This window comes from Dama dama, chromosome 26, assembly GCF_033118175.1.
Source record: "Dama dama isolate Ldn47 chromosome 26, ASM3311817v1, whole genome shotgun sequence".
Taxonomy (NCBI): Eukaryota; Metazoa; Chordata; class Mammalia; order Artiodactyla; family Cervidae; genus Dama; species Dama dama.
In genome coordinates this window covers 50,659,638-50,684,081 of record NC_083706.1, presented here as the reverse complement: position 1 = coordinate 50,684,081, position 24,444 = coordinate 50,659,638, and the positions used below count along the sequence as shown (strand labels likewise).

Genomic DNA, 24,444 nt, shown 5'->3' with positions numbered 1-24,444 from the left:
CCATCACCCCTGGCCCCAACCCTCAGCCAGTGGCCCTCCTGACCCGTCCTGGTGAGCAGAACCCGATACCTGCTGACGCGAGCAGGGCCTGGCGCCGTCCTGGGCTCCTGCCCCCACACACCTCCTTCCACACCCATCAGTCACACACTCACGGCCCCCTTAACCTCTCAGCTCAGTTCAGTCACTCAGTCGTGTCCGACTCTTTGAGACTGCACGAACCGCAGCACGCCAGGCCTCCCTGTCCATCACCAACTCAAACTCATGCCCATCGAGTCGGTGATGCCATCCAGCCGTCTCATCCTCTGTCACCCCTCCTCCTCCTGCCCGCAATCCCTCCCAGCGTCAGGGTCTTTTCCGATGAGTCGGCTCTTCACATCAGGTGGCCAAAGTACTGGAGTTTCAGCTTCAACATCAGTCCTTGCAATGAACACGCAGGACTGAGCTCCTTTAGGAGGGACTGTGTAGCTGACCCACCACCCCGACCTCCCCCCGCAGCCTGCTGGCCGTGTCAGCAGCTCCCTAGCTGAGCTCCTGCCGCCACGATGACCGCGTCGTGCCTCCGACACACTGACGTCCCTGTCTCGGTCCCTGCCTGCCTTCCGGCGCTATTGATGGCCGCCATCCCCACCCTGTGCCCCGCCAGCTCTCTCTGACACCCGGCTTCGCCCTCTCGGGAGCCAGGCTCCCTTCCACTCTGTCCCCCAGACTCCTGCTTCCGCTCCCCGAGCTGGCTAATCCCTCCCCAACGGCTCTGGCATCTCACTCTGAAGGAAGCAGGAGCTGGGGTCACCTGACGGGATGAGAGTCCTCTCCTCGGTGATGCTACAACGCGGCACACGCTCCACCGTCACCGCTCTAACACGACCCTCGGTCGGTACTCGGTCCGTCCCTGCTCCCTTGGTAGAGACTGGCTGCTACCAACCCTGCACTCACGCAGACTGCATACTCTGAAGGGAAGCTGTCTCACCCCATCCCCCTGAAAATCCCATTTAACGGTCCCAAGCGCCCCTCAAAGCACCAACATGGGTCAAGGAGAACTGCAATGAACATCTGCCAAAGGAAAAAAGAAAAAAAATACAAAATTCCCTGCACCGTACATTTTAGCTCCTTTCCATTTCAGGTATATATATATTTCCGTTTCTGTTTAAGCTTCCAAATTTCATTAAAGTGTTAGATGCGAACAGAACACAAACATTTATACAGCATGCTGCCAAACCTTGACGAAGGCATGGTCGAGGAGCTGGCTGGCCGTCCACCGCATCCTGGGCTCGCTCTCCAGGCAGTGGGAAAGGAAGTCCTTCCCTTCGGGGCTTAATCGTTCAGGGATCGGTGGCTTGTGCCCCATTCCCACTTTGTACATAATCTGGAAGTTGTGTTCGTATTCATGCCAAGGTCTCTAAAAACAGGAAAAAAATCAGGCGTCGACACTACATGACCATAAAGAAAACGCAGCTGCCCCATCTCTTTTCAGGCCTCTCAGTATCGACAGGTACCAAGGCCGGCAAACTTTTACATAAGCTTGCAAGCCAGGCGGTCTCTGTCACAACTATTCAATTTTCCCATTGTAACATAAAAGCAGGCTTAGGCTACAATGTATAAACGAATGGGTGTGGCCGTGTGCCAACAAAACTTTATTTACAAAATCAGGCGGTGGGCACAGTCTGCCTACCCACCGAGGTGTCCTACTGTCCAGCATTACCTAGATGTCATCATCATCTAATACATAAAATAATATAAAAATGTCAATAAAACAAGGCCCCACAGTTATCTTACTAGGATGTTTAATATGCTACCTTGTTCAATAATCAACATTAAATTCTCCTAGTGCCAAGCTTGTTTTATTACAATTACAGGGAAATGAGATTCATGGGGGAAAGAACTAAGTTTGCATAGCCTCCCAATTTATGCACCATTGTTTAGCTATTGAGATGTATATTCTTCAGTGTGAGAACTCACTTTTTTCCCAATGTATGACTTGATTGAAATAACAGGTACCATGGGCATCTATGTTAATGCTAACAGAAATACTACTGGCTAATATTTATTAAGCACTTATCCTCAGCAGCTGCAGGTCGAGCCTTAATTTCCTGCTAATACTACGTGAGAGGTTTGTAACTGTCTTGCTTTATAGCTAATGCTATAAACCTCCCCTGCCAAACACACAACCTTTGCGCATTTGTGTGCTGTACAGCTGCTCGTCAGCAGTATCTACACCAGACCAATTCTGAGGATTTTCAGATCTTACGTAGCACGGGACAGTTTCACTGCCCTTAAAATCGATACGCTCTGTCTGTCCTTCCTTCCGTCTCCCAGTGCTAAGTCGCTCAGCCGTGTCCGACTCTTTGTGACCCCATGGACTGTAGCCCGCCAGGCTCCTCTGTCCATGGGATTCTCCAGGCAAGAATCCTGGAGTGGGTTGCCATGTCCTCTTCCAGGGAATCTTCCCGACCGGGATCGAACCTGCAACTCCAGCACTGGCAGGCAGGCTCTCGACCACGAACGCCACCTGGGAAGCCCCGGCAACCACTGATCTTCTCTGACTTGCCTGTTCTGCCTCTTCCAGAATGCCAGAAGGTTGAGAATCATACAGGATGTGGTGTTTTCAGACTGGCTTCATTCACTCAGCAACAAACACGCTTCTTCAGGTTTCTCCCTGTCGTTTCATGGCCAATTTCTTTCTGTCACTGCATAATATTCCATTGCGTGGCTTACCATAGTTTATCCATTTGAAAGATTGTTGGCTGCTTCCGAGTGGTGGCAATTATGAATAAAACAGATACAGGCATTCACGTGCCAGTCTGTGTGTGGACAGAAGGTTTCAATGTCTGTTTCTTCTCGTATCTGCTTACTTTTCTGTTTTAATTGGAGTTTCATGCTTTCTCTTTTCCTCGGAGGAGTCCCGAGTCATGCATCTGATAAACATTTGGCTCCTAGTTTGTCACTTGTTTTAACTTGCCGTATCTTTTGACAGGTCATGGTCTCTATTTGGCAGGAAACGTGTCCCCAGTATTCATAATGGGGGTGAAGCCACAATGATTGCTCTGTTAATTCAAAGGCCCCCCCCCCCCGCCCCCCGGCACAGGCTCTGCTCACCTTGCCAGTCACCATCTCTATGACAACACATCCCAGGCTCCAGACGTCAGCTGCACGCCCGTGGCCTTCTCCTTTGGCACGAGTGATGACTTCTGGAGCCATGTACGCTTTAAAAGCCACAGATACAATGAGAGGAACAGGTTACAAATACCGCATCATGAATTTACAGAGCCAAGTAATACATTAATACGATCTAATATTCCACAGAGAAGCAGCAACTGATTTGTTCAGGGGAAACTTTCTATCAATTACATAATAAAAAATATCAAGCCTGGAAAATAAATATCTCAAAATAATTTCTTGAATGGATATTTTAAGAGCCAAATTAATCTTCTAAAAGACAATTTTGAATGTGCAAATATTCAGATAAATTCTATTTGCGACGAAAAATATGAAATTTAACCTGCAAAAGAGAATGTGAAGTTTTATGACATGTTTCTAAATGATGAGAACAAATAATCACCATTTAAACATAATGCTGTTTTGACTAGAATAGTTTTAATAAACCCAGTGTGAAACACAAGGTTTTTCTGGGAAGGGAATGAGGTTTTTCTTCCCTCCTGTAAGTTTAAGGGAGAAATGTGACTTCCCAATATGATGAGCGCTTTCAGACGTGGCTCCTCCCCGCCTGCCAAGAAGTCCGGAGCGCTCTCCATGTCTGCGGACCAGGAGGAGGGCAGAGAGGCAGGGTCCCGGCACGCTTGAGGGAGCCCCAGGGCAGAGCCGAACCTCACCAGACCCACCTGCTGTCCCCAGCGTGCTGTTCACTTCACCAGGCATGGTCTGCGCATTGTTCTTAAGCTTTACTGAGCATCCGAAATCCCCCAGCTTGATTAATCCAGACGAGGTCAGGAAGATGTTGGCACCTAACAAGAAATGAGCAGTGGTGAGCCTCTGAAACACAACGCAGGCATTTTGAAGCTTATGTGGTAACCTCAACTATCAGGAACTTGATTCGTAACATTATAAAGATTTATGAAACTTTACTTGCAAAGTGTTATCATTAGAAAGATTTTAAGCCTCATTCACAAATGGTAATACAAAGTAAAGAAAATTTAAAATCAGTGCGGACAGTTTTGACACATTCTGAACTGAAACACACGCATAAATTCCAACATTAAAAACCTAGGGAGAGGGACTTACCGAGTGGTGCAGTGGGTAAGAATCCACCTGCTGGGAGGGGACGTGGGTACGATCCCTGGTCTGGGAAGATTCCACCTGCCGCAGGGCAGCGGAGCCCACACCCCACAACTACCAAGCCCGAGTGTTGCAACTGCTCAAGCCCGTGCGCCTGGAGCCCGTGCTCTGCAGAGAGCACACGTCCAGGAGAAGCCCCCGCTCAGCACAGCCAGAGAAAGTCCGCGTGCAGCTACGAGGACCCACTGCGGCCAAAAATAAAGTGATTATTTCAAAACCCAGGGAGATACTTAAAAGAGAAATTACCTATAAACACAAATGCCTGTGGCAGCAGTTCTGAAGGCGAGAGCTTGTGTACAATCAGCAGTGGGCGTAGCAGGAAGCAAGTGTAACCAAGGCCTAACTCACACACACACACACACACACACACTCTCTCACTCTCTCACACACACAACACACACTCTCTCTCTCTCTCTCTCTGCTGGTCTGCAGAGCTGCATCCGAAGCCGCCATCAGACTGAGTCCAGGCTGATGGAAATAATGTTCTGCACGTGTCTCCGATCTCAGGAGCAGCGCACACACCTGGCTCGCACTCCAGTTGGAGCCTGGGGTCACTGCTCATCTCCTGGGGTCACCACCCAACTCCTGGGGTCACCACCCATCTCCTGGGGTCACCGCCCACCTCCTGGGGTCACTGCCCACCTCCTGGGGTCACTGCCCATCTCCTGAGGTCACCGTCCATCTCCTGGGGTCACCACTCATCCCCTGGGGTCACTGCCCATCTCCTGGGGTCACCGTCCATCTCCTGGGGTCACTGCCCATCTCCTGAGGTCACCGTCCATCTCCTGGGGTCAACGCTCATCCCCTGGGGTCACTGCCCATCTCCTGGGGTCACTGCTCATCTCCTGGGGTCATTGCCCATCTCCTGGGGTCACTGCTCATCTCCTGGGGTCACTGCTCATCTCCTGGGGTCATTGCCCATCTCCTGGGGTCACTGCTCATCTCCTGGGGTGGCCCCGCCTCCTGCAGGCTACAAGGCCTGAACCCCTCCAACTGAGCCACAAGGTTCAGCCTTCTGTCCAAGGCACCTCCTTCCAAAAGCCACCCAGAGCCCTCACGCTAGACAGCCAGCCGCACGACAAGCTGCTGACCCTCCCCGCTCCCGGGGCAGGCGGTCCCCACGGAGCACACCGCGCTAACGCATCGTTCTGGAGCTGGCTCACAGGCCCACTCTCAGCCACACTGAGCTCTAGAGATTACCACACGGACGCACACGGACGGACTTGACTCAAGGACTCTGAGGGATTCTCTTTATGGCCATGGCCAACGAAACGCAGGCACCGCTTCCTGAGTGTGGTGTGTGTGTCAGAACAACTGGAAACGGGCTACGCCATGGCCTCACCCAGAGCCGGTGAAGCAAATGCCCAGACAACAAAGAACGTGGTGGAGGGGCGGCGGGGACTGGGGCGTGCCGGGCGTGCAGGAGCTGTCACAGAGCGTGGGCAGTGCTTCCACCAGAGCAGCAGGCCCCGGGGCGGCCCAGCCCCACAGGGGCTGACGCTGGCCGCCAGTCCAGCCATCTACAGTGAACCCGTGCAGGCTGGCCTCAGGTTAAGGGCGAGAATGAGATCCTTCCGTCTGGGGTCAGTTAGAGAGCAACCTCGTTTGTCACTCTCATCATCCCCGAGACTCCCAGGTGCAGAGGTCATGGGCACGGTGTGGGTCAGGCAAACACAGGGGGCAGTTCTGGGATAAGCGTGGCTGCTCCCCTCACATGAGAAGGGCCAGCGCTTTCCCTCAGTCTGGGTGACCAAGACGACCTCGAGCAGAACTCTCCACTGGAGGACGGTGGTGTAAATAAACCCTGAAGTCAAAGTGTTCGTCGCTAGGTCATGTCCCACAGTGTGTGACCCCATGGACTGTAGCCCGCCAGGCTCCTCTGTCCACGGGCGTCTCCAGGCAAGAACACGGGAGTGGGCTGCCATTCCCTTCTCCAGGGGATCTTCCCAACCCAGGGACCAAACCCGGGTCTCCTGCGTGGCAGGCGGATTCTTTGTCATGAGCCACCAGAGAAGCCCAGAGAAACTGTCCTCTCCCCAAACTCAGCTGCAAATCATAACTTACACCAGCATCCCTGATTCACCGTCACTTTACATGTTCACAACGTTCACATTCAAACGCAGGAGGGAAAGAAAGGATGTTCTGCTCACAGTGTCCAGTGACTACTCAGGGCGGGCCTACAGAGCGGCAGATTTCATTTCGGGGCACAGATCTGGCTAAGCGTAGTGCTCAGCAGAAAGAGCGGAGCTGCGTGCTCCTAGAAGGGGATGTATGTCCCGTGCACTTTCCCCATGCCGGGCTCTTTACAGAAGAATATTCAAAGGAAAGCTGTGTCTTTCTGGAGAAGGGAGGGCAGCCACCCTGTGCCGGGCACGGCTGACGCCCTCGCAGGCTGGGGAGTGTGAGGATCACCTTTAATGTCACGGTGAACGATGCCATGCTCGTGGAGGACGTTGATGGCCACGGTGATCTGCTTAGAATACAGCCTGATGACATGCTCCTGGAGTCCCAGCCTCGACACCTCTTCCAGGGTGCCTTCATCACAGTACTCCATGAAGATGTACATCTCCTCCTGCGGGAGGAACCACACACGGCCCCATGTCTACCTGGACGCTGAGTGAAGAGCCTGGAACGCTCCACTGGCCACGCCCCCGAGGACTCCTCCTTCTAAGGGTCAGCTACACTGTCATCCTGAAGTCTGAATTCGTCTCAAAACGGTCACTTCTAACTCCTCTATAAAGAGCGGTGTCTCTGCCTGCCTCCTCTGTCTGGAATTATACAGCTCGTTGGGATAAGAGCATTGCTGAATCACAGGTGATAAATGTCTGTAATCCTTTGAAATTCAGTCTGCTATATAATCTCAGACAGGGACCAACAGGACTGTCCCTATACATATATTATTAAGTACTGAAACACATCCTTTTCAGATACGAATTCATCCATGAAAAACATTAAAAATCGCCAGTATCCAACGTCCCCAGAAGCTCATATTCCACCAAGGTGATCCTTGGTGATCCTCCAGGTGACCCTCTTTCCCTCCAAGTGTTTATTGCTAAACACTCAGGGGAAAATAAGCTGAGAGGTCTTCGCTTTCTCTCATTTTACAATGGTTCTTTAAATACAAACAAAAGGGGAAAAAAAATTACTGAATAGTGTGTTCAACAGTGGCTCGGCAAAAAACAGAAGGGGAGAAAAAAAAAAGCAACCAACAGCAGTGTCGGGGGGCACTAGAGGAATCTTCTGATTGGCAGGATGGGTTTCAGTGCTTTATAATGTTGGGTTAATGACTACGGTCTACAACTTACATTTCAGGAAGGACTCCTCTAGTTTCAGAGAGAAGGCAGAAATGGTGTAACTCATGGAGATTTCCTGAGAATTAGGCAAAGTTACTGTGCTCTGAAATGAGAAGACCTGTGATGTAGGACAGGACTCCATCTGCACCCTCACTGACCGCTCACACCGCACAGTGTGATCAAAAGTTGGCTTACTCTATGTAGCTCCACACCAAAATACCGAACCAGATTGGGGTGCTTGATGCCTTCAAAGATTTTCAGCTCGTCTGCAGTTTCCTTGATGGTTTTATGGTCGTTGGGTTGAAATCGAATCTGGAAAAGGAAACCGGCTGGTTACTGTTGGCACCGGTACAGACTAGAAACACGCCCGCCTTACTTCCGGGCGGGCTGGCTTCCCCCTGCGGACGAGTAAGGCGTGCCTGCTTCAGCGTGTGCCCAGACAGCAGCCTGTGGGATCCCCTTCGTGACTGCAGCCTGAATTAGCCGAAACATGGGACTGCCAGGAAGCAAGCACAGGTGTTTAAGTTTTGGGTGAGACAGAAGGATGAGAGAAGATTCTGCTCTCACCAAGCTCACAACCACATGGGCATGGCCTGAGTTGCCCCGTGGTGAGGATGAGGAGATGCTGCGGGGGTTAAGGGGTGGGCTGCATGTGCCCAGCGCCCCACGGCCCTGGGTGTCTCCCAGGGGGCCTTCCTTGGGCGTTCCCCCTCCTGCCATCCTACCTCCAGCAGCTAACAGGCTGCTCATTTCTGAACCTTATCACAAATGTCCCCCAAGCCCCCCGACCAAGCCCCCCATGGTCCCAAAGGTGTAAATGCCTAGACTGTGGGAAACATCAGCGTTTCAGACGTCTGAGATGTCAGTGCACCGCGGGAGTACTTGGGCCAGCCCTGACCTCGTCAACACAAGTCTCGTTTCCAAGTCTCCAGCACACAGAGGCCCCAGGGGCCAGGCACCCACCTCCTTCATGGCCATCAGCTCGCCGGTGTCAACGTTGATGCAGGTGTACACCTTCCCGTACTGCCCTTCCCCTGTGAACAGGGACAGACGTGCTGCTCTCAGCCACCAAAGCCGGGCCACTCTAACTCATTCAAACGTAATGTCTTCCCATCCAGACTCTACATTCAGACATCTAGAATCGTGCTTACCACAGTCTACTACTGCAAGATCCAAACTATTTCTGAATGTTCCCTGATAACCTAAGTCTTGGGCAATCTTTTCACTATGTCTTACCTGTAAATAGAATAGAACTGACTGACAAACCCCAGAAGAGGCATGAAGGTGAGCTCTGAGCCCTCTGGAGCACACTTCGGAGCCCCTTATGGCCCTGGAGGAGGTCTGGGCCGGGGGGCAGGGCGCATGGCCGGGATAAGCCTGCTGCCACCTCAATGGACCTCCCTGCTGTCCGTCCAGGCGTGTGGGAGGTTAGTGGGGTATTCTACTAAGACACCTTCTGAAACATTAAACTAAGGGGATACAGATATATGGCTACATAAGACTGATACTGAGAATTCACACCATGTATAAAGGATCTGATTCTGTTCAGTGTCTTCTGTCCTGACAGCTCTACGAGAACTTCCTGAGGCTCAGAGTCCTATATTACAATTGTGTTTGCTTCTCCAGACCTAAATGCTCAACAGATAAATGCATCTGAAAGGGGGAAAAGTCTGAAACATAATCAGCTCCTTCTCCACACAATCTATCACTAGTTATTTAACAGGAAATTAATGTTTTTGAAGACACTGTCCCATTGGCATTTGTATTCAGTCTTGCTTCATTAAGGGTGGTGTGGGAATAAGATGGAAAGAATATAAACTAGAACAAAAGGGCAGGATTTATGGAGTTCTCCACTGGCAACTTCTGGAGTTATCAAGCAGAACCATGCCATCTAATGAATCATTTAAAAATCTCTTTTACATTGTTCTTAGAACATATCTTGCAAGTGAAACCAAAAAATCAGAACCTTGTGCAGAAGAGAGGATGTGTATTTGCCACGCCTGTAAGAGAAAAAGACCAGCCATGGGAGACTTAACCTCGAGAAGTGTGACTTGTTAATTTCTGACAGGGACCATCTTTGTGTCCTGTTCTTCAGTTTTCTTACCGATTTTGTTTCCTCTTTGCCACTTAAACGTCACCTTCCTCAAGCCAACGTGCATGACGTTGTCGTAAGACTTGGGGGTGTCACAGACTTGACCAATGATGTTTCTTCTCCTCATTTCTTGATACCGCTTTTCTTCAAACAGTCGGATTGACTTCTGAATGGCTTCTATGGGTCCTTGCTTAGAAGCAGTATCTGCAAGAAGTATAAACTCAGTCACCCCAGCAACCATAATCAGGTGGACTTCTAGCAAATAATCATAAAAACAGAGCAACAGACATTAGCACTCCATCAAGCATCACCTATTCAGCTACACAGCACCTGAATTAAAGTCCCCAAAACCTAACCTCTTCAGAGCATACAATCCACAATAGGGAAGTACACGCACAGAGTGGAAGCTGCTCAGACAGAATGAACTGTTGCCTCCCCCAAGGCTGGTCAGACTCTGCAGTCACCACCTGCCGGCCTCTGGTCTCTCCCCTCCACCTCTCTCACTGCTCAGAATTTTCCTATTGTTCAGCCGCTCAGTTGTGTCTGGCTCTTTGCGACCCCAAGGGCTGTAGCCTGCCAGGCTCCTCTGTCTGTGGGATTTCGCAGGCGAGAATACTAGAGTGGGCTGCAGCTTTCTTCTCCAGGGGATCTTCCCACCGAGTGATCGAACTCGCGTGTCCTGCGTCTCCTGCATTGTGGGCAGAGTCTTTACCACTGAACCACAGGAGAGTCCCCCAGAATTCTCTTACTCAGACGTAAAATCTGATCATATTGTTTACGCACATAATTTATTTCATGGTTCATCCCAACTTGCTGACCAACAGTCCAAGGCCATCACGCAGGGTCTTTCCAGGTTCCCTTCTCTCGGCCACTGCCCCTGGCCCCACCGCAGTCTCCAGACCAGCCTGACTGAAGAGCCTCTATGGACCACACCACACAGCGCCTCGCTCCTGGCCCATCCACCGCGGTCTCCGGACCAGCCTGACTGCAGAGCCTCCATGGACCACACCACACAGCGCCTCGCTCCTGGCCCATCCACCGCGGTCTCCGGACCAGCCTGACTGCAGAGCCTCCATGGACCACACCACAGGGCGCCTCGCTCCTGGCCCTTGCACCGCGGTCTCCGGACCAGCCTGACTGCAGAGCCTCATGGACCACACCACACAGCGCCTCGCTCCTGGCCCATCCACCGCAGTCTCCGGACCAGCCTGACTGCAGAGCCTCCATGGACCACACCACACGGCGCCTCGCTCCTGGCCCTTGCACCGCGGTCTCCGGACCAGCCTGACTGCAGAGCCTCATGGACCACACCACACAGCGCCTCGCTCCTGGCCCATCCACCGCGGTCTCCAGACCAGCCTGACTGCAGAGCCTCCATGGACCACACCACACGGCGCCTCACTCCTGGCCCATGCTCACGCCGCCCTGTCTTCCAGCTGTCAGAGCTTACTCCCCTCCAGGAAGCAGTCTCTGCTCTCTGCTGGGAAGGGAGTAAAGCTTTCCTTTCTCTAGAGTCAGAATGGCTGGAACAAAACCCAGGCTTAACCTTTTTCTAGGCGTTTGAAAGTCGGCAAGTTAATTACCTTCTTTAGACATCAGATTGCAAAACAAGAATACCTCATTCAGAGATACCATGAGAACTTAATGAAATCACACACATAAAGCAATTAGCCCAGGGCCTGGAACATGAAAATACTGGGTAAATTTTAGCTTTTGTTATTATCGCTCCTTATTTTTCCATCTAGCCATCTCTATTTCTCCAACTCATTTTATCATGATTTATAGAAAAAAGTATCTTTTACATAGATATCTAAAACAACTGTTTCATGAAACACTATTACCACTATTACTCTTTCTACATGTGACTGGGACTCCATTCAATTTGTGTGTGTGTGTGTGTGTGTGTGTGTGTGCGCGCGCGCGCGCGTGCGTGTGCGCGCATGATTTCACGACAACCCACTAATGGGTCACAATCCATAATGTGAAAAGCTCCTGGCTGCCACAGTTCTCACATGCAGGACCCTAAGGAGGCATCTAAGAGCCTGAATGTTCTGTCAAAGAGATCACTGAGGACTGGGACGACTGAAAGGTTACTCTGAGAAGAGAAATTCCCAGAGACTTACAAGGTTCCAATTACAGCGTCTGACTACAATCATTTCCTAAAAATGGGGATCCCTGTTTCCCTTACATCACCGCATGACACGTCGCGTCTACTTGGCACTGACCAAGGTTGCACGGCTGTCGGGCCGTGGGCTCCATTGTTAAACGCTTCTGGGAAACAGTCTTTTCTTTTACAGTAAACATTTCTCAAGATTTCCTAGTCTTTTAAGATGTCTGTGCAGACTCTAACTCTCCCAAGAGTTCCCAAGTTTACTTGACCACAAAGTATTTGTTTTGAAAATTATCACAGAGACCTGTATCCGTGGGAACCGCAGATGATGTGCGAGGCCCTGGGGAGAACCCCTCCTTGTCACTGGGCTCGAGCTGACAAACGCCCCCCCGACCCCCCAAACCCTACCCATGCCTCACCTGCCCAGCCTGGAGAATGCGGCTTCACGGCTGCTCCCGCCTCCTGAGCGCCCCTTGGGGCCACTCCCCACCTCCCCCGCGACCCAGGCCCGCCCCCTACTCCCTGGACACAGAAGGCTTGCCCGCTGCAGAGGCCCAGGGGCTGCCGCGGGCTGCACGCGGGCCTGGACCACCGAGCCCACCGCTGTGGACTGGCCGTGCCGAGGCCTCCCCGCACCCTTGCAGCCCCACCTCCACCTCCACCCGCGCTCGCCGGGCCGGGCCGGGCCGGCGGGTCTGGTCTTCAGTCACTGGGCCTCCAGACGTGTTTCTCTTTCTGTACTTTCCCTCCTGGCTGGACACAGACCTCCTTCCTTCAGGGGCCAGCCCAAGCCTCAGCCCTCCCTGAAGCCCCCCGTGACTGCTCCAGTCCCGGTGACAACCCTCCTGCTTGGTCGCACCCGTTCCGGAGGGGCGCTGTGGGGGCAAGCGCAGTGACCTCGGCCCAACGTCTGGCCTCTCAGAAACTCGGATCATTTACGAAAAGAGAACAGGATCTGTTCTGCCTAGGTTATAGCTCAAGACTGTTGTGCCGAAGAATATGTGAAAGCATTTTGTGCTAGACCAGGGCCTTTTCTGCTATTTATTCTTCTGGTTCATACGGACTGATCACCTGCTGTGTATGACAAATGCTTTCTCTTAGCTTCTTAGCATAATAAGTAAGTGGTTATTCGTTTCACAGGTATTTTTTATATTCCTACCATGTACAAAGGGCTTCCCAGGTGGCGCTAGTGGTAAAGAACCCACCAGCCAGTGCTGGAGACATTAAGAGACGTGGGTTCAATCCCTGGATCAGGAAGATCCCCTGGAGGAAGGCATGGCAACCCACTCCAGTATTCTGGCCTGGAGAATCCCATGGACAGAGGAGCCTGGTGGGCTACAGTCCACACGATCACAAAGAGTTGGACACGACTCAAGTAACTTAACACACACACCATGTTCAAAGGGTTATGCAAAGGGCCCACCCATGTGACACATAAAATGAACATCACCCTGCTTAAAGAATACAAAACTGAGAAAAACACATTCCTGCTCCAAAGGAACTTACGATGATAGGAAACAGGAATTGCACACACACAGCACAGACAGGAAGTGATGCCAGAGGCACAAAAGGGACCATAAAACATTAATGTAAAGGTCGAGTCAGTCGTAAGCTGAAGCACATCTTAGCTGAAACTGTTTGCCTTATGCTGAAACATTCAACATTCTTTCTCTTACCCTTGGTCTGACTGATAAGTGTCCGAAGTTCCCAACTTCTTCGAGTTGACCCACTTGAATCACCTTTTGGATATGCTGGTTCTGCAGAGAGTATTTTTTCATACAAACTAGTAAGACTTATAAAACAAACAGGCATATTTGATTCAGAGCCAGAATGAAATGTAGGTGAGTAGTGATGATTAGTTAACCACCAACCTGTCATTCCCGGTGATTAATTTGTTTGATGAGAGTCAAAAGCTGTCTCTACAATCATTTAGAGCAAACTGTACCAAACTGAGAAGTTGTGAATGGGGTTACACGACTTTAACTACATTGAGGTTCCACAAGTAACAGCCGACAGAATACTGAGCAGAAACTGGATTTTGCTGGGGGGGCGGGGGGTGGGGGAGCGGGAGGGGTCCCCGCTTCCCAAGGTCCTACCCAGGAGCACAGCAGAGCTACAGGAGCAACCGTGTGGTTTCTGGGCAAAGACTCCTCGTTCTGCATTCTAATAAAACTTAAGCCTGTCATCTATAAGCACAGTGCCAGTTTCTATTTTTAAAGTGAATTAAGAGCACTCAACAATTAAAATATCAGGAACAATAATTTTTCAAAATTATTTAGCGACAGAGGGAGAAAACGCACATGTAGAAAGGCACCTATATGAAAAGGCCAGCGTGCCCAGCACTAAACCTCTCCAAGGCTCTGTCACTCCCCGTTCTCAGCGGAAGCCAGTGGCCCGGGACGAGCGGTGAGGCTGGCCGGGGACGCAGTGGACACCTCACACACTCACCCTCGCGCTCCTCGGTGGGGCTGGAGTGGCGGCTCAGCGACCTGAACTGCAACTCAGCTGCGATGGAAGCCAGGCGGTCATTTTCAGGGACGCTGGAACCCCTGTTTCAACATTTTAAAAATTAAGCTATCAATCTGATAGAACTTGAAAGATTTGTCTTCTAGAGCAGCTATTCTCCACTGGGGGTTACTCTGCCCCCCAAGAACATCGGGCATCCATGGGTAAAGGACAACACGAAGGACAGCCCCCAAACCCAGACTGATTCACCTGAAGTGACGGCGCCCCTACCGAGACACCTGTCTCTGGGGCTTGGAAGGAGGACACAGGAGAACCTGGCTGCACAAGACATGGCTTCACTCAAAGACAGCAACAAAAACTAAAACAGTCATTGCTGAAGTATCACTGACATGTGTGGAAAGCTCTCTAATTTAAGCCCAGGATGGATTAAAATTAGGAGCCAAATCTGGCTAATATTTAAGATAATCACCACATTATATTCAAGTACTTAATTCCATTTAAAGTGCTAAAATCATTACATGATTCACAAGAGCTCAAGTCTCTTCAGGAGCAGGTGGAAGGGAATGCCTAACCACTTCTTAAGCAGCAGCCAAGCAAAAGGGCAGAAGAGCAGGAAGCTTAACATGTAAAGGGCAAAGCTAATTTGCAGCTTTTCCAGAAGAAAAGTGTTCAGCAATCCAGAATGAGTCCACAAAAGGGTATATCAAGCCCAGAATTAAATAAGGGCAAGCGTTAAATTATAATTCAGATCATCCGAAATAAATATGGTGTTAGTTTATTAACCAGTTTAGTGCGTATTTTTTTTAAACGAATGATATAATGAAGTATGGTAGCTTTTATGCTTTTTTTATTACAGACTGAGTGGGTTTAAAGCAACACGGTCTATTGGACAGACATTCACAAATTATGAAGTGTGCAAGGCTTTTTTTAATCTCCCTACACTCTCAAGTCTAGTGCATCCGTGTTAAGTCTGGAGTGAGGAGGCTATCTCCTGCTATGTAGTTCATCAAGAAGTCTTGGCATCGTTTCACAGAAAAAAATCACTGATGCTGAAGTGAAGAAAAAACACCCTCCTCCTAAACTGCGCCAATCCTGGGACCACGGAGAAGCCACTAACATCCCCATCTTCCTGCTTTCCCCAAGAGGGGTTAGCCAACTCCACATCCTCAGACTTCTGCCAGGGCAACAGGCAAGAAAACAGAGTTCAACCAAATGGTGTACGGGTGAACGCCTAACAGCTCTCTGCAGGGGGAGCGGGAGTCTGCAGACTTCAACAGCTTCTGTGGTCTAACAACTGACTTGCACAATTCCTGAAAAACAAACAACCGGCTCTTGCAAACCAGTTAAGAGCTACTCCAGCAAGCAGAACACTGGAAGGCTATTTTCTTAACAATGGCAAGATCGCGGAAGCCTGTTCCCTAAGTCAAACCGTATGGAATCAAAGTGCTGACTGGATATCGTGGGGCAAAGCAAAAATTTCCTTGTGGCTGCGCATCTCTAAGGCAGGCCAGTGCCGCACACAGGCTGCCGTGGTCAGCGAGCCCGGGAACCACCCCGCCTCCCCCAGCCCATCCCGGCCCCGGGAGCCTGGGGCAGAGGTTTGCATTGGAGGGTGCCAGGGGGCTGACCCCGCGGGCCCCCTACCTCCCAGCACACACACCGCCAGGAAGCACAGACCACTTCACTCCTCGGTGAGGAAAGGCCTTCGAGATGGCACGTTATGACGGAAGTAAAATGTCTACACCTCAAGGACTGTCCTAAAGGATAAACGAAGAACACTTCTGAAATGCTGCTCACAACACGCTTGAGAAACCACCTGGCCAGGGCCTGAGGCCAAGGGTGGGCATAGGCCAACTGTACAAAAACCTGTTCCAAGGTACGCACCCCCGACTGACCAAAGCCTGAACCGAGAGTTCACAGAATCTTTAGTTCTGCAGAAACCGCGTGGGAAGCGCAGTGCCGGCTGAGTGTTCTCAACTATGACTGCGTGTCAGGGCTCGTCAGCTCCCTCACTGAACGAACAAAAGAGACAGCTGCAAGCCCCCACACGGCCATGAAGCACTCGTGGATAGGTCTGCCGTGAAATGTTCTCAACATGAAAAAAATGGGGTCAATGGGAATTTGTTCAATGTTAATTGTTAATTTTTTTTTTAGTTGACTGCCTAAGCTGTAAAATACTTGGGCTTTCTTTTTTTTTAGGTTATAGACAAACATTTGTTACTAAAAATTAGGGAATATTAATTATTTTAATGCATGAGAAAATGGGGAATATCTGTAGACGTTTTAGACTGCTATAAACTAAGTGTAAAAACACCTTCGTCTTCATGTTGATGTATGGCAGAAACCAACACAATATTGTAAAGCAATTATCCTTCCATTAAAGATAAATAAATTAAAAATACCTTAGTCTCGGACACGACTGAGTGACTGAACTGAACTAGTCTATTTTCAATTCTAAAACCACGTGTCACCTTTCTGCCAGCACACTAATATTTCTGCTTGGGAGCAGGATAAAGAGCACTGAGTTCCTTCCCAGTTTCATCGTTTCTGTTCAATTTTGTTTGCCTCTGTCAGCATCCTCACAGGAAGATGAGAAGAGTGACGGTGTCCATTCTATCGCACAAGGGTGGATTAAGAGCCACCAAATGTCCTTTCTCCTTTAAGGATCTGAGACCTTGATGAGATCCCCTACACGTCCCCCTCCGCCACCCCACCACCAAATAACTCGGCCAAAATGGGAAAGCTGCCATGGCCTCAGTACTGTTGCCTGGAGCTTGCCAAGCGTCTGACAGCTCTCTCTAGTAATTATCTAGTCTCCATACGAGATACAAACCTCATGAACTCATTTTCCCCACCACTATAAACGACTTCTAATCAACAGCTATGTATATCAGGAAATTGGGTTTGAAAAGTGATTTAAAATAAAACAAACCGCCACCACCACCGCTTCTAGATATAACCCAGAGAGAAGTCAGCTGTGAGCGACCCCCGAGAAGCTCTTCAGGAAAGGTGCTGTATTTGCCAGAATTCTCCTACCAGTGGACCAGGTTCTTTCACGGATACTCCCTGCATGGTTATTATCGGCAGAAACTCTAGTCATTTGGATTAATGTTTGTGTCAAAGAAATATAAAAATCAGGCAGATAATCTACTTGTGCTGGAGCTTTGGGGCCACGACACCCCAAGGAGGGCCCTTAAGCATCGCCTGACCACACGAAAAAAGCCCCCGGAGCCCTGGGACACATCCCAGAGCCGAGGCCACAGCAGGAGTGCGGGGGTCGGCGCGGGGCAGGCAGGGAGACCACCCGTGCTCACGGGCACTGCACCCGGGGCGAGGGGCGGGGCAGACTACCTGGTCTCATGGGCACCGCTGACGGGCTTGGGCGGCGCCGGGTCGCTGCCCAAGGGGCCAGGACGAGCGGCGGCGGGCGCGGGCGCGGGGCTGCCGAGGCTCCGCACGTCCGCGGGCACGCTCCGGGCGCTGGGAGGAGAAGAAGAGGTTCAGGAACACAGGCGAGGAAGGGGGCGGGCTCGCACGTGGTTTCAGGAAAAGATAACACAGGGTGAGGAAGCAAAAAATCATCTTCAGACGGAAAACACAAATTGCTCTTTCAGATTCAGGTCAGGTGGCTCAGTGGTAAAGAACCGGCCTGCCAATGTAGGCAACGCACGTTCCATCCCTGGGTCGGGAAGATCGCCTGGAGGGGAGGGCACAGCACCCCACGCCAGTCTTCTTGCCTGGAGAATCCCATGGACGGAAGAGCCTGGTGGGCTACAGTCCCCGGGGTCGCCAAGAGTCGGCCACGACTGAAGTGACTGAGCACACACGCCCATGAAAAAAGTAACTAATTTCAAGCTAGTTATTTTTAACAATAATTGTGGTCCTTTCCCAGCCAAGTACTGCAAGAAAGAAAACTAACTTAAAAACTGCTCGACTCTCAGGGCAGAGAAACGCTCACCACTTCCACAAGCAGAAACGCCACCACATTCAAGGGAAGCGTTTTGAATGTATCAGAGTTTCCAACTCACTCAAAATTTAAGTTGCTTCATAGTTACATACACACATAGAAGTCAAGACTGGAAGGGTCACTCCAGTTTTTATCTCCAGCTTTTAAAATGACACTTAGTTCTGCTTTTCAAATGTTTGCCATGCTATGCACACTCAAATTTGTTTTCCTAAGGTTATTTTTCAAAGAAAGGAAAAGAAAGAATTATTCCAAAGCTGGAAAGCATTTAGTAGCTGGCAGTTAAAAATAAGCTGAGAAACAAAGTTATCTTGAAAGGTACAAGTGTGCTTTAAATTTGCAAGTCTTTTGTGACTAAGGCCGTGTGGTGTGTCTTCAAGAAAACGAAAATAAGAGCTTTTAAAAACGTATAAACAACACAGAAAACAGTATTTGGTATCAGAGCAAGCATCAGCAGGCCTCAGACTGGCAGGCACATCAGAGGAGAATTCGTACAGCAAACGACTACACAGGCACCAAATACCTGAATCCCTCTGGAGTTGGGATAATCAGATGCGGGTTAGGAGGGTCGCTATGGCATCGCGGTACCTTCACGGGACGGGGGCTGTTTCGATGAATGGCTGTCAGTGAAAAGAGTGACAGAAACAACTTGTTAAAGGAACTAGCAGAAAACTGTCAGGCCAGGCAATTCAGTGGAGACAGGAGGCGGCTTACTTTTGCTGGTGACCAAAATAAAACCATTTATGTAAGTAGGAAAATCATATTACATATACAAACGCTGGGAAAATGTCACTCTTTGGAAGCTAATAAAGTTATATTACACATCCAAACTTTTCTCCACCAAAAACATTTTTTAAATCCTGGAGTGAAATATATGTAATGTATGACATGTGACCCATTGAGGAGACAGATTAAAATGTGGTTTATGCAGCATTTCTCTACTAAAAAGGAGTCATGTCTTCACTTTTAAAGAGATTCTGGCCAGGGGTGACCCTTCGATAGGTTCTGAGCTGAGGACGGGTCACTGTTATTTTCCTGAATGCAGGGAGTTTAATGCCTTTAAACCAAACCAGGAGGATGGGGACTAGTTTAAACTGACTATTCTTTTCTTCTTTTAAATATTCTGGTAGAGGGTAAACAGGGATAAAATTTTAAACACAATTTAAAACACACCTTACCTAGTAACTACAAAAATGCTGACAATTCTTTTCCCCAATAACTAAATGCAACTAGTCATGAGTATGATATATTTTGCCTGCTTCTCCCTAACAGGTTATCCTCTGACTTTTAACTTTGTCTTAGCCTTCCTTAGTTTTTAGGTGTAGGTGTGTCAGCCGCTCAGTCGTGCCCGACTCTTTGTAACCCCATGGACTGCAGCCCACCAGGCTCCTCTGTCCATGAGATTTTCCAGGCAAGGATACTGGAGTGGGTTGCCGTTTCCTTCTCCATTAGTTTTTAAACACACCGTATTTTCTCTTCATGTGCTAATGAGTTTAGTCTACATATGCTTTATTCCAGTAGTCACGTACAGACATGAGAGACGGATCATAAAGAAGGCTGAGTGCTAAAATACTGTTGCTTTTGAACTGTAGCACTGGAGATGGCTATTGAGAGTCCCTCGGACAGCAAAGAGATCAAACCCGTCAATCCTAAAGGAAATCAATCCTAAATATTCACTGGAAAGACTGTTGCTGAAGCTCCAATACTTTGGCCACCTGATGTGAAGAGCCAATTCACTGGAAAAGACTTTGATGCTGGGAAAGACTGAGGGGTGGAAGAGAAGACGAGATGAGACAGAGGATGAGATGGTTGGATGGCATCACCGACTCAACGGACATGAGTTCGAGCAAACCCCGGGGGACAGTGAAGGACAGAGAAGCCTGGAGCACGGCAGTCCAAAGAGTCAGACATAACTTAGTGATTGAACAACATTTTATTCTAAATATGTTTTACCCTAAATGAAATGACTTCCTTCTTCATGGTTTCTGTTTACTTTTAATAACATTACACAGGAAAGAGAAGTACCCAAATTGGAGACATCTAAAGGGAAAATCTGCAAAACAAAAATCAAGGAAATGTTCAGAAGCAATTTGTATCTATGGCTCATAATCTCAACTATTATAACCCTAGATGGAAGAAACTCTAGGCAAATTCATAGACAAAAAAAAAAAAAAAAACAGATCTGGCAAGAATGGTGATGTCTTTAATTCAGCAGACATACTGAGAACCACTGAGTCAAAAATTACTGCAAAATTTTCCCATGAAGATATAAAAAAGACATTGTTAAAACACAGACAAGTTTAACATTCTTTGTGCATGAAACAGAACATTTCTTTTAAGAGTCTATGTATTTAACTGCTATAAAGCTGCTATTTCATTGAAAAGAAAATCCAAATGGCCAATAAACATAAAAGAGATGCTCAGATTTCATGAGTGGTGAACATTTATCATAGAGATGCTCTTCATGGTAAAAACTAACAAAACATTTAAGGGAATGTAGCAGACACACGATGGATACAAGGCCACAGAAGAGAGGGAGCTGGATCTACACGTGCTGACATGCAGGGATTTCTACAATCATCAGAGATTAACATCTGAAGTGATCCGATTTGTATACAGTAAACGGGAGGGGGAAGAAAGCAACAGTGTATATGCTTGTGTGATGATATGAGCGATAGAGAAAGGTGCGGGAGCATGCATCTGTGTACATGAGCACAGAGAAAAAAACAAGGTTCTACACCAGACTGTTATCATCTGCTTGTGACAGATGATGACAGAGCATCTGGACATTCTCGTGGCGACAGAGTCGAGGGGGAGCAGAAAGCAAGGGGCGAGGGCAGTGATGCGTTCTCACATTCCTTCATTCCTCGTGAGGACAGAGTGCACGACCGCAGGGTGAGTCCTGCCGTGTGCAGAACACCACGGTTCACAGAACGCCGGCACCTCACTGAGCCCTCTTCAGCACCCGATTTTAGGCACTAGAAGGGGACGCTCAAAGATGTTCAATGAGTGCGCCCAGGTCACTCGACTCCCGAGACCCCTGGGGCAATCTGGCTCTCAGGCCACCCCGGGGCCGGGAGGAGGAAGAATACCGCGTGCCCACAGGCAGGGCCACGAGCCGACCGTCCCGCCAGCGGCGCGGGGCGCGGCAGCGACTCACACCAACAGCCCCCGCTCCGCAGGGGGGCGGTTTCCGCTCTTGCAACGTTCTTCTACACGCTCATTTTCTACGTGATTTTTCTGCACTGTAATTTTCTTCTTCTACAAATAAAATGATTCCTCATGCAATAAAATATTTTGAAGAAGTAACTTTTACTTCAATAAATCCTATGAAAACATTTTAGAGAAGTACTTTTTACTTCTGAACAAACTCTGAGAGACAGTGAAGGACAGGGAAGCCTGGCATGCCGCAGAGCATGGGGTCACAAAGAGTCAGACATGTCTGAGCGACTGAACAACAGCAATTTTTACTGAATTACTGATCATGTATTCTTATGGAAATATTTTAGGAAATCAGAAACTCAAAGTAATTATGATAATATGCTTAATGATAATTTTGATGAGAATATTTAACGTTTTGTATAAAATGTTCAAATGGTTTTACAAATGATAATTCATTTCATAGAAATGAGAAAAAGCAGTATAAACTGGGTGAATTTTAAGGATACAGAAATCAAGCATTAAAACCTAGTCTACTAACTTTGAGTAGCTAGCAAGCACCCTTTAAGATAATGCTGTTGCTTAATAAATTTACCATTTATGAATTATTTTATTTGTGTAATCGAAATTGTTAAAAATGTCTAAGTTTTCTTTTCTGGTTATTACACATAAACGTAGTTTTGCTTTTGTTTACTATCTCAAGAATGGGGTAAGATAGCCTTTTACTGATATTTTGTTTTAAAGCTTCAACATATACTGCAAAACTATATATTAACTGTAACTGAAAATTGTAATTTGAGTATATTATAGCATGACAATTTTTTTTTCTTTTTTAAAATAAAACCAAACAGGAGTGGGGGCGGCGGTGGCAATTAGGAATCTTCTAACTGGGAAGATGGGTGAAGAATGTGGATACCTGGGAAAGTTATGAAGAAAATAAACTCATCCACCTTACAAAGGTGAGGAAGGAGGGGCAGAACAATCACACTCACCACCTGCGGCAAGAAAGGCCTTGCTTCTTAACAGAAAGTGTTTCTCCAAGTCTCTCCTCCCCAGAAGGAAAGAGTTTAAGGGGGAGAACAGAATGAGTGGTGATGTTAAAAAAAAAAGAAAAAAATTATTTAATACTGCTGCAAGCATGGACCACCTTAGGGTCCCATTTTAATTTTCTAGTTAAATTCAGAAAAGCTACTGTGGAGTTCTATGTGTACACACCTCATCCCTGTAACTTTCACTGTCATTTTCCTGAATGCTCTTAGTCTCCGAAGCCCTTTAAATGGCTGCAGTTTCTGGACAATGTGCTTCTCCCAGGAGGGGCGCTTCACCTTACCAAGGTACAAACCTGTAATAGGGCTGTGCGGCTTTCCTATCACATGGCCAATGCACTCGTTCATCAGGGCTTGCAAACTCTAGAAACCGAAGGAAATGGGAAAGGAGAAGAGAAAAAATGCACACGTTCTCAATCATATAAGGAGCACAAATTAAGCTTTCAGCATATTTAAAAGAAACATGCTTTCCAAAAAAAAGAAAAAGAAAGATGCTTTCCTCAAGTAAATACTTTCAAAGTTAGTTTAAAAGAAAACAGGTATGAACACAAATTAAACACACACGGAACATAATTTAAGATAATACAGTACACAGTTCCATTTTCATAAGTGAAAGCAAACTGGCATTCAGCTCCCCACAGTGCAGTGACGTGCACAAGCCGAGGACTGCTCCTGCGATCATTCTACTGGAGGCTGAAATGAACGAATCTCAACAACATCTTCTTGATCTGATAGAATTTATTTGAATACTGTGAAATATTTAACATTTGGCATGATGCTCTAAAACACCCCACGCTGGACTTTCCTGGTGGTCCAGTGGTTAAGAATCTGCACTTCCACTGCAGGGGGCAAGGGTTTGAGCGCTGGGCAGGGAACAGTAAAGAATCTGCCTGCAATGCAGGTGACCTGGGTTTGACCCCTGGGTCAGAAAGATCCCCTGGAGAAGGAAATGGCAACCCACTCCAGTATTCTTGCCTGGAGAATCCCATGGACAGAGAAGCCTGGCGGGTTACAGCCCATGGGGCCACAAACAGTTGGACACGACTGGGTAAGTAACACTTTCACTTTCAGGGAACCAAGGTCTCACAGTAATGCACGGCAGTCAAAATTAAAAAAAGATACACACTGAACTGAAATAGCTATTCCTTGCTCTTCATTAAGCTGCTAAAAAGCAGCAGCACTTTATAAAATACTAAAAACCGACACTTCTTCTGTAGGTGCCAGCCTGCATAAACAACTGCATACTGACTTGGTCAGCTGGACATCATGATTATAAAAAGAGCAGGGAATGTCCTTCTCTGCTATTAGAGTACAATAATGTCTCAGCATTGGCATTACGATTAGGTGAACATATTGAAGACCCACTTTCTATATTAATAAAAAAAAGTACACAATCAGAAATAGAGAATGATCAACTTGCTTTTTAAGGAAAAACACTTGAGAATATTCCATACCAGGAAGTCGTCTTCTGGCAGAGCAGAGATGAACGAAGGCTCAATGGCTTGCAGGAAGTCAAAACCTTGAGTTGCCCACCTGTGATGCAGAAAAGTTCAACAGTCACAAAACAACCCAGCACGCGCCACAGCCGTTTTAGTCTACTCAACGCTGAAAAGCAATCCGATTGGAAAATTACTATCTAGGACAAAACACATATGTGTCTCTATCTGCCTCGTGTTCAGTAAGATTATAGGGCGTTTTGAGAAAGACGAATGGCTTCTTAGTAAAGGAACTGGCTACCAATTTCTTTTACATTTAACACTAAATAATGGGCGTAAACTTCACGAGGAAAGAAGATTAGCAATTAAGAAGACCTGTCCAGGAAGAATGTGAACTGCTTAAAGATAACTCATTTTGGAACGATTACAAGAGAAAAAGTGTTTCAAGAGTTATTGGGGTTTTTATGTAGATAGGTTCATAAAAAAAAAAAAAAAGAAAAGAAAGAAAAAACTGCTCATCAAAGACTTCCAAATGCTTTTCCATCATCTGCTCAGAACCCCGCCATAAACCACAAGAAGGGGAGGCTC

General features: G+C 48.2%; 1 protein-coding gene across 4 annotated transcripts in view; it reads right to left on the bottom strand.

Annotated features, from left to right (window-relative positions):
• The window catches only part of MAP3K4 (mitogen-activated protein kinase kinase kinase 4), a 101,908-nt gene that overhangs the window by 1,585 nt on the left and 75,879 nt on the right, over positions 1 to 24,444 (bottom strand). The window contains exons 14-26 of one of the 4 annotated variants that reach the window (XM_061130278.1): positions 23,875 to 23,953; positions 22,717 to 22,783; positions 18,739 to 18,835; positions 17,603 to 17,731; positions 14,234 to 14,334; positions 13,462 to 13,542; positions 9,688 to 9,879; positions 8,547 to 8,617; positions 7,779 to 7,895; positions 6,703 to 6,862; positions 3,837 to 3,959; positions 3,094 to 3,200; positions 1,217 to 1,396 (exon numbers count right to left, since the gene is read on the bottom strand). In XM_061130278.1, the coding sequence (XP_060986261.1) occupies positions 1,217 to 1,396; positions 3,094 to 3,200; positions 3,837 to 3,959; positions 6,703 to 6,862; positions 7,779 to 7,895; positions 8,547 to 8,617; positions 9,688 to 9,879; positions 13,462 to 13,542; positions 14,234 to 14,334; positions 17,603 to 17,731; positions 18,739 to 18,835; positions 22,717 to 22,783; positions 23,875 to 23,953 (1,504 nt within the window). Of the gene's footprint in view, positions 1 to 1,216; positions 1,397 to 3,093; positions 3,201 to 3,836; positions 3,960 to 6,702; positions 6,863 to 7,595; positions 7,687 to 7,778; positions 7,896 to 8,546; positions 8,618 to 9,687; positions 9,880 to 13,461; positions 13,543 to 14,233; positions 14,335 to 17,602; positions 17,732 to 18,738; positions 18,836 to 22,716; positions 22,784 to 23,874; positions 23,954 to 24,444 lie in introns of those variants that run through there. The other 3 variants (XM_061130279.1, XM_061130280.1, XM_061130282.1) reach the window with 3 other exon arrangements.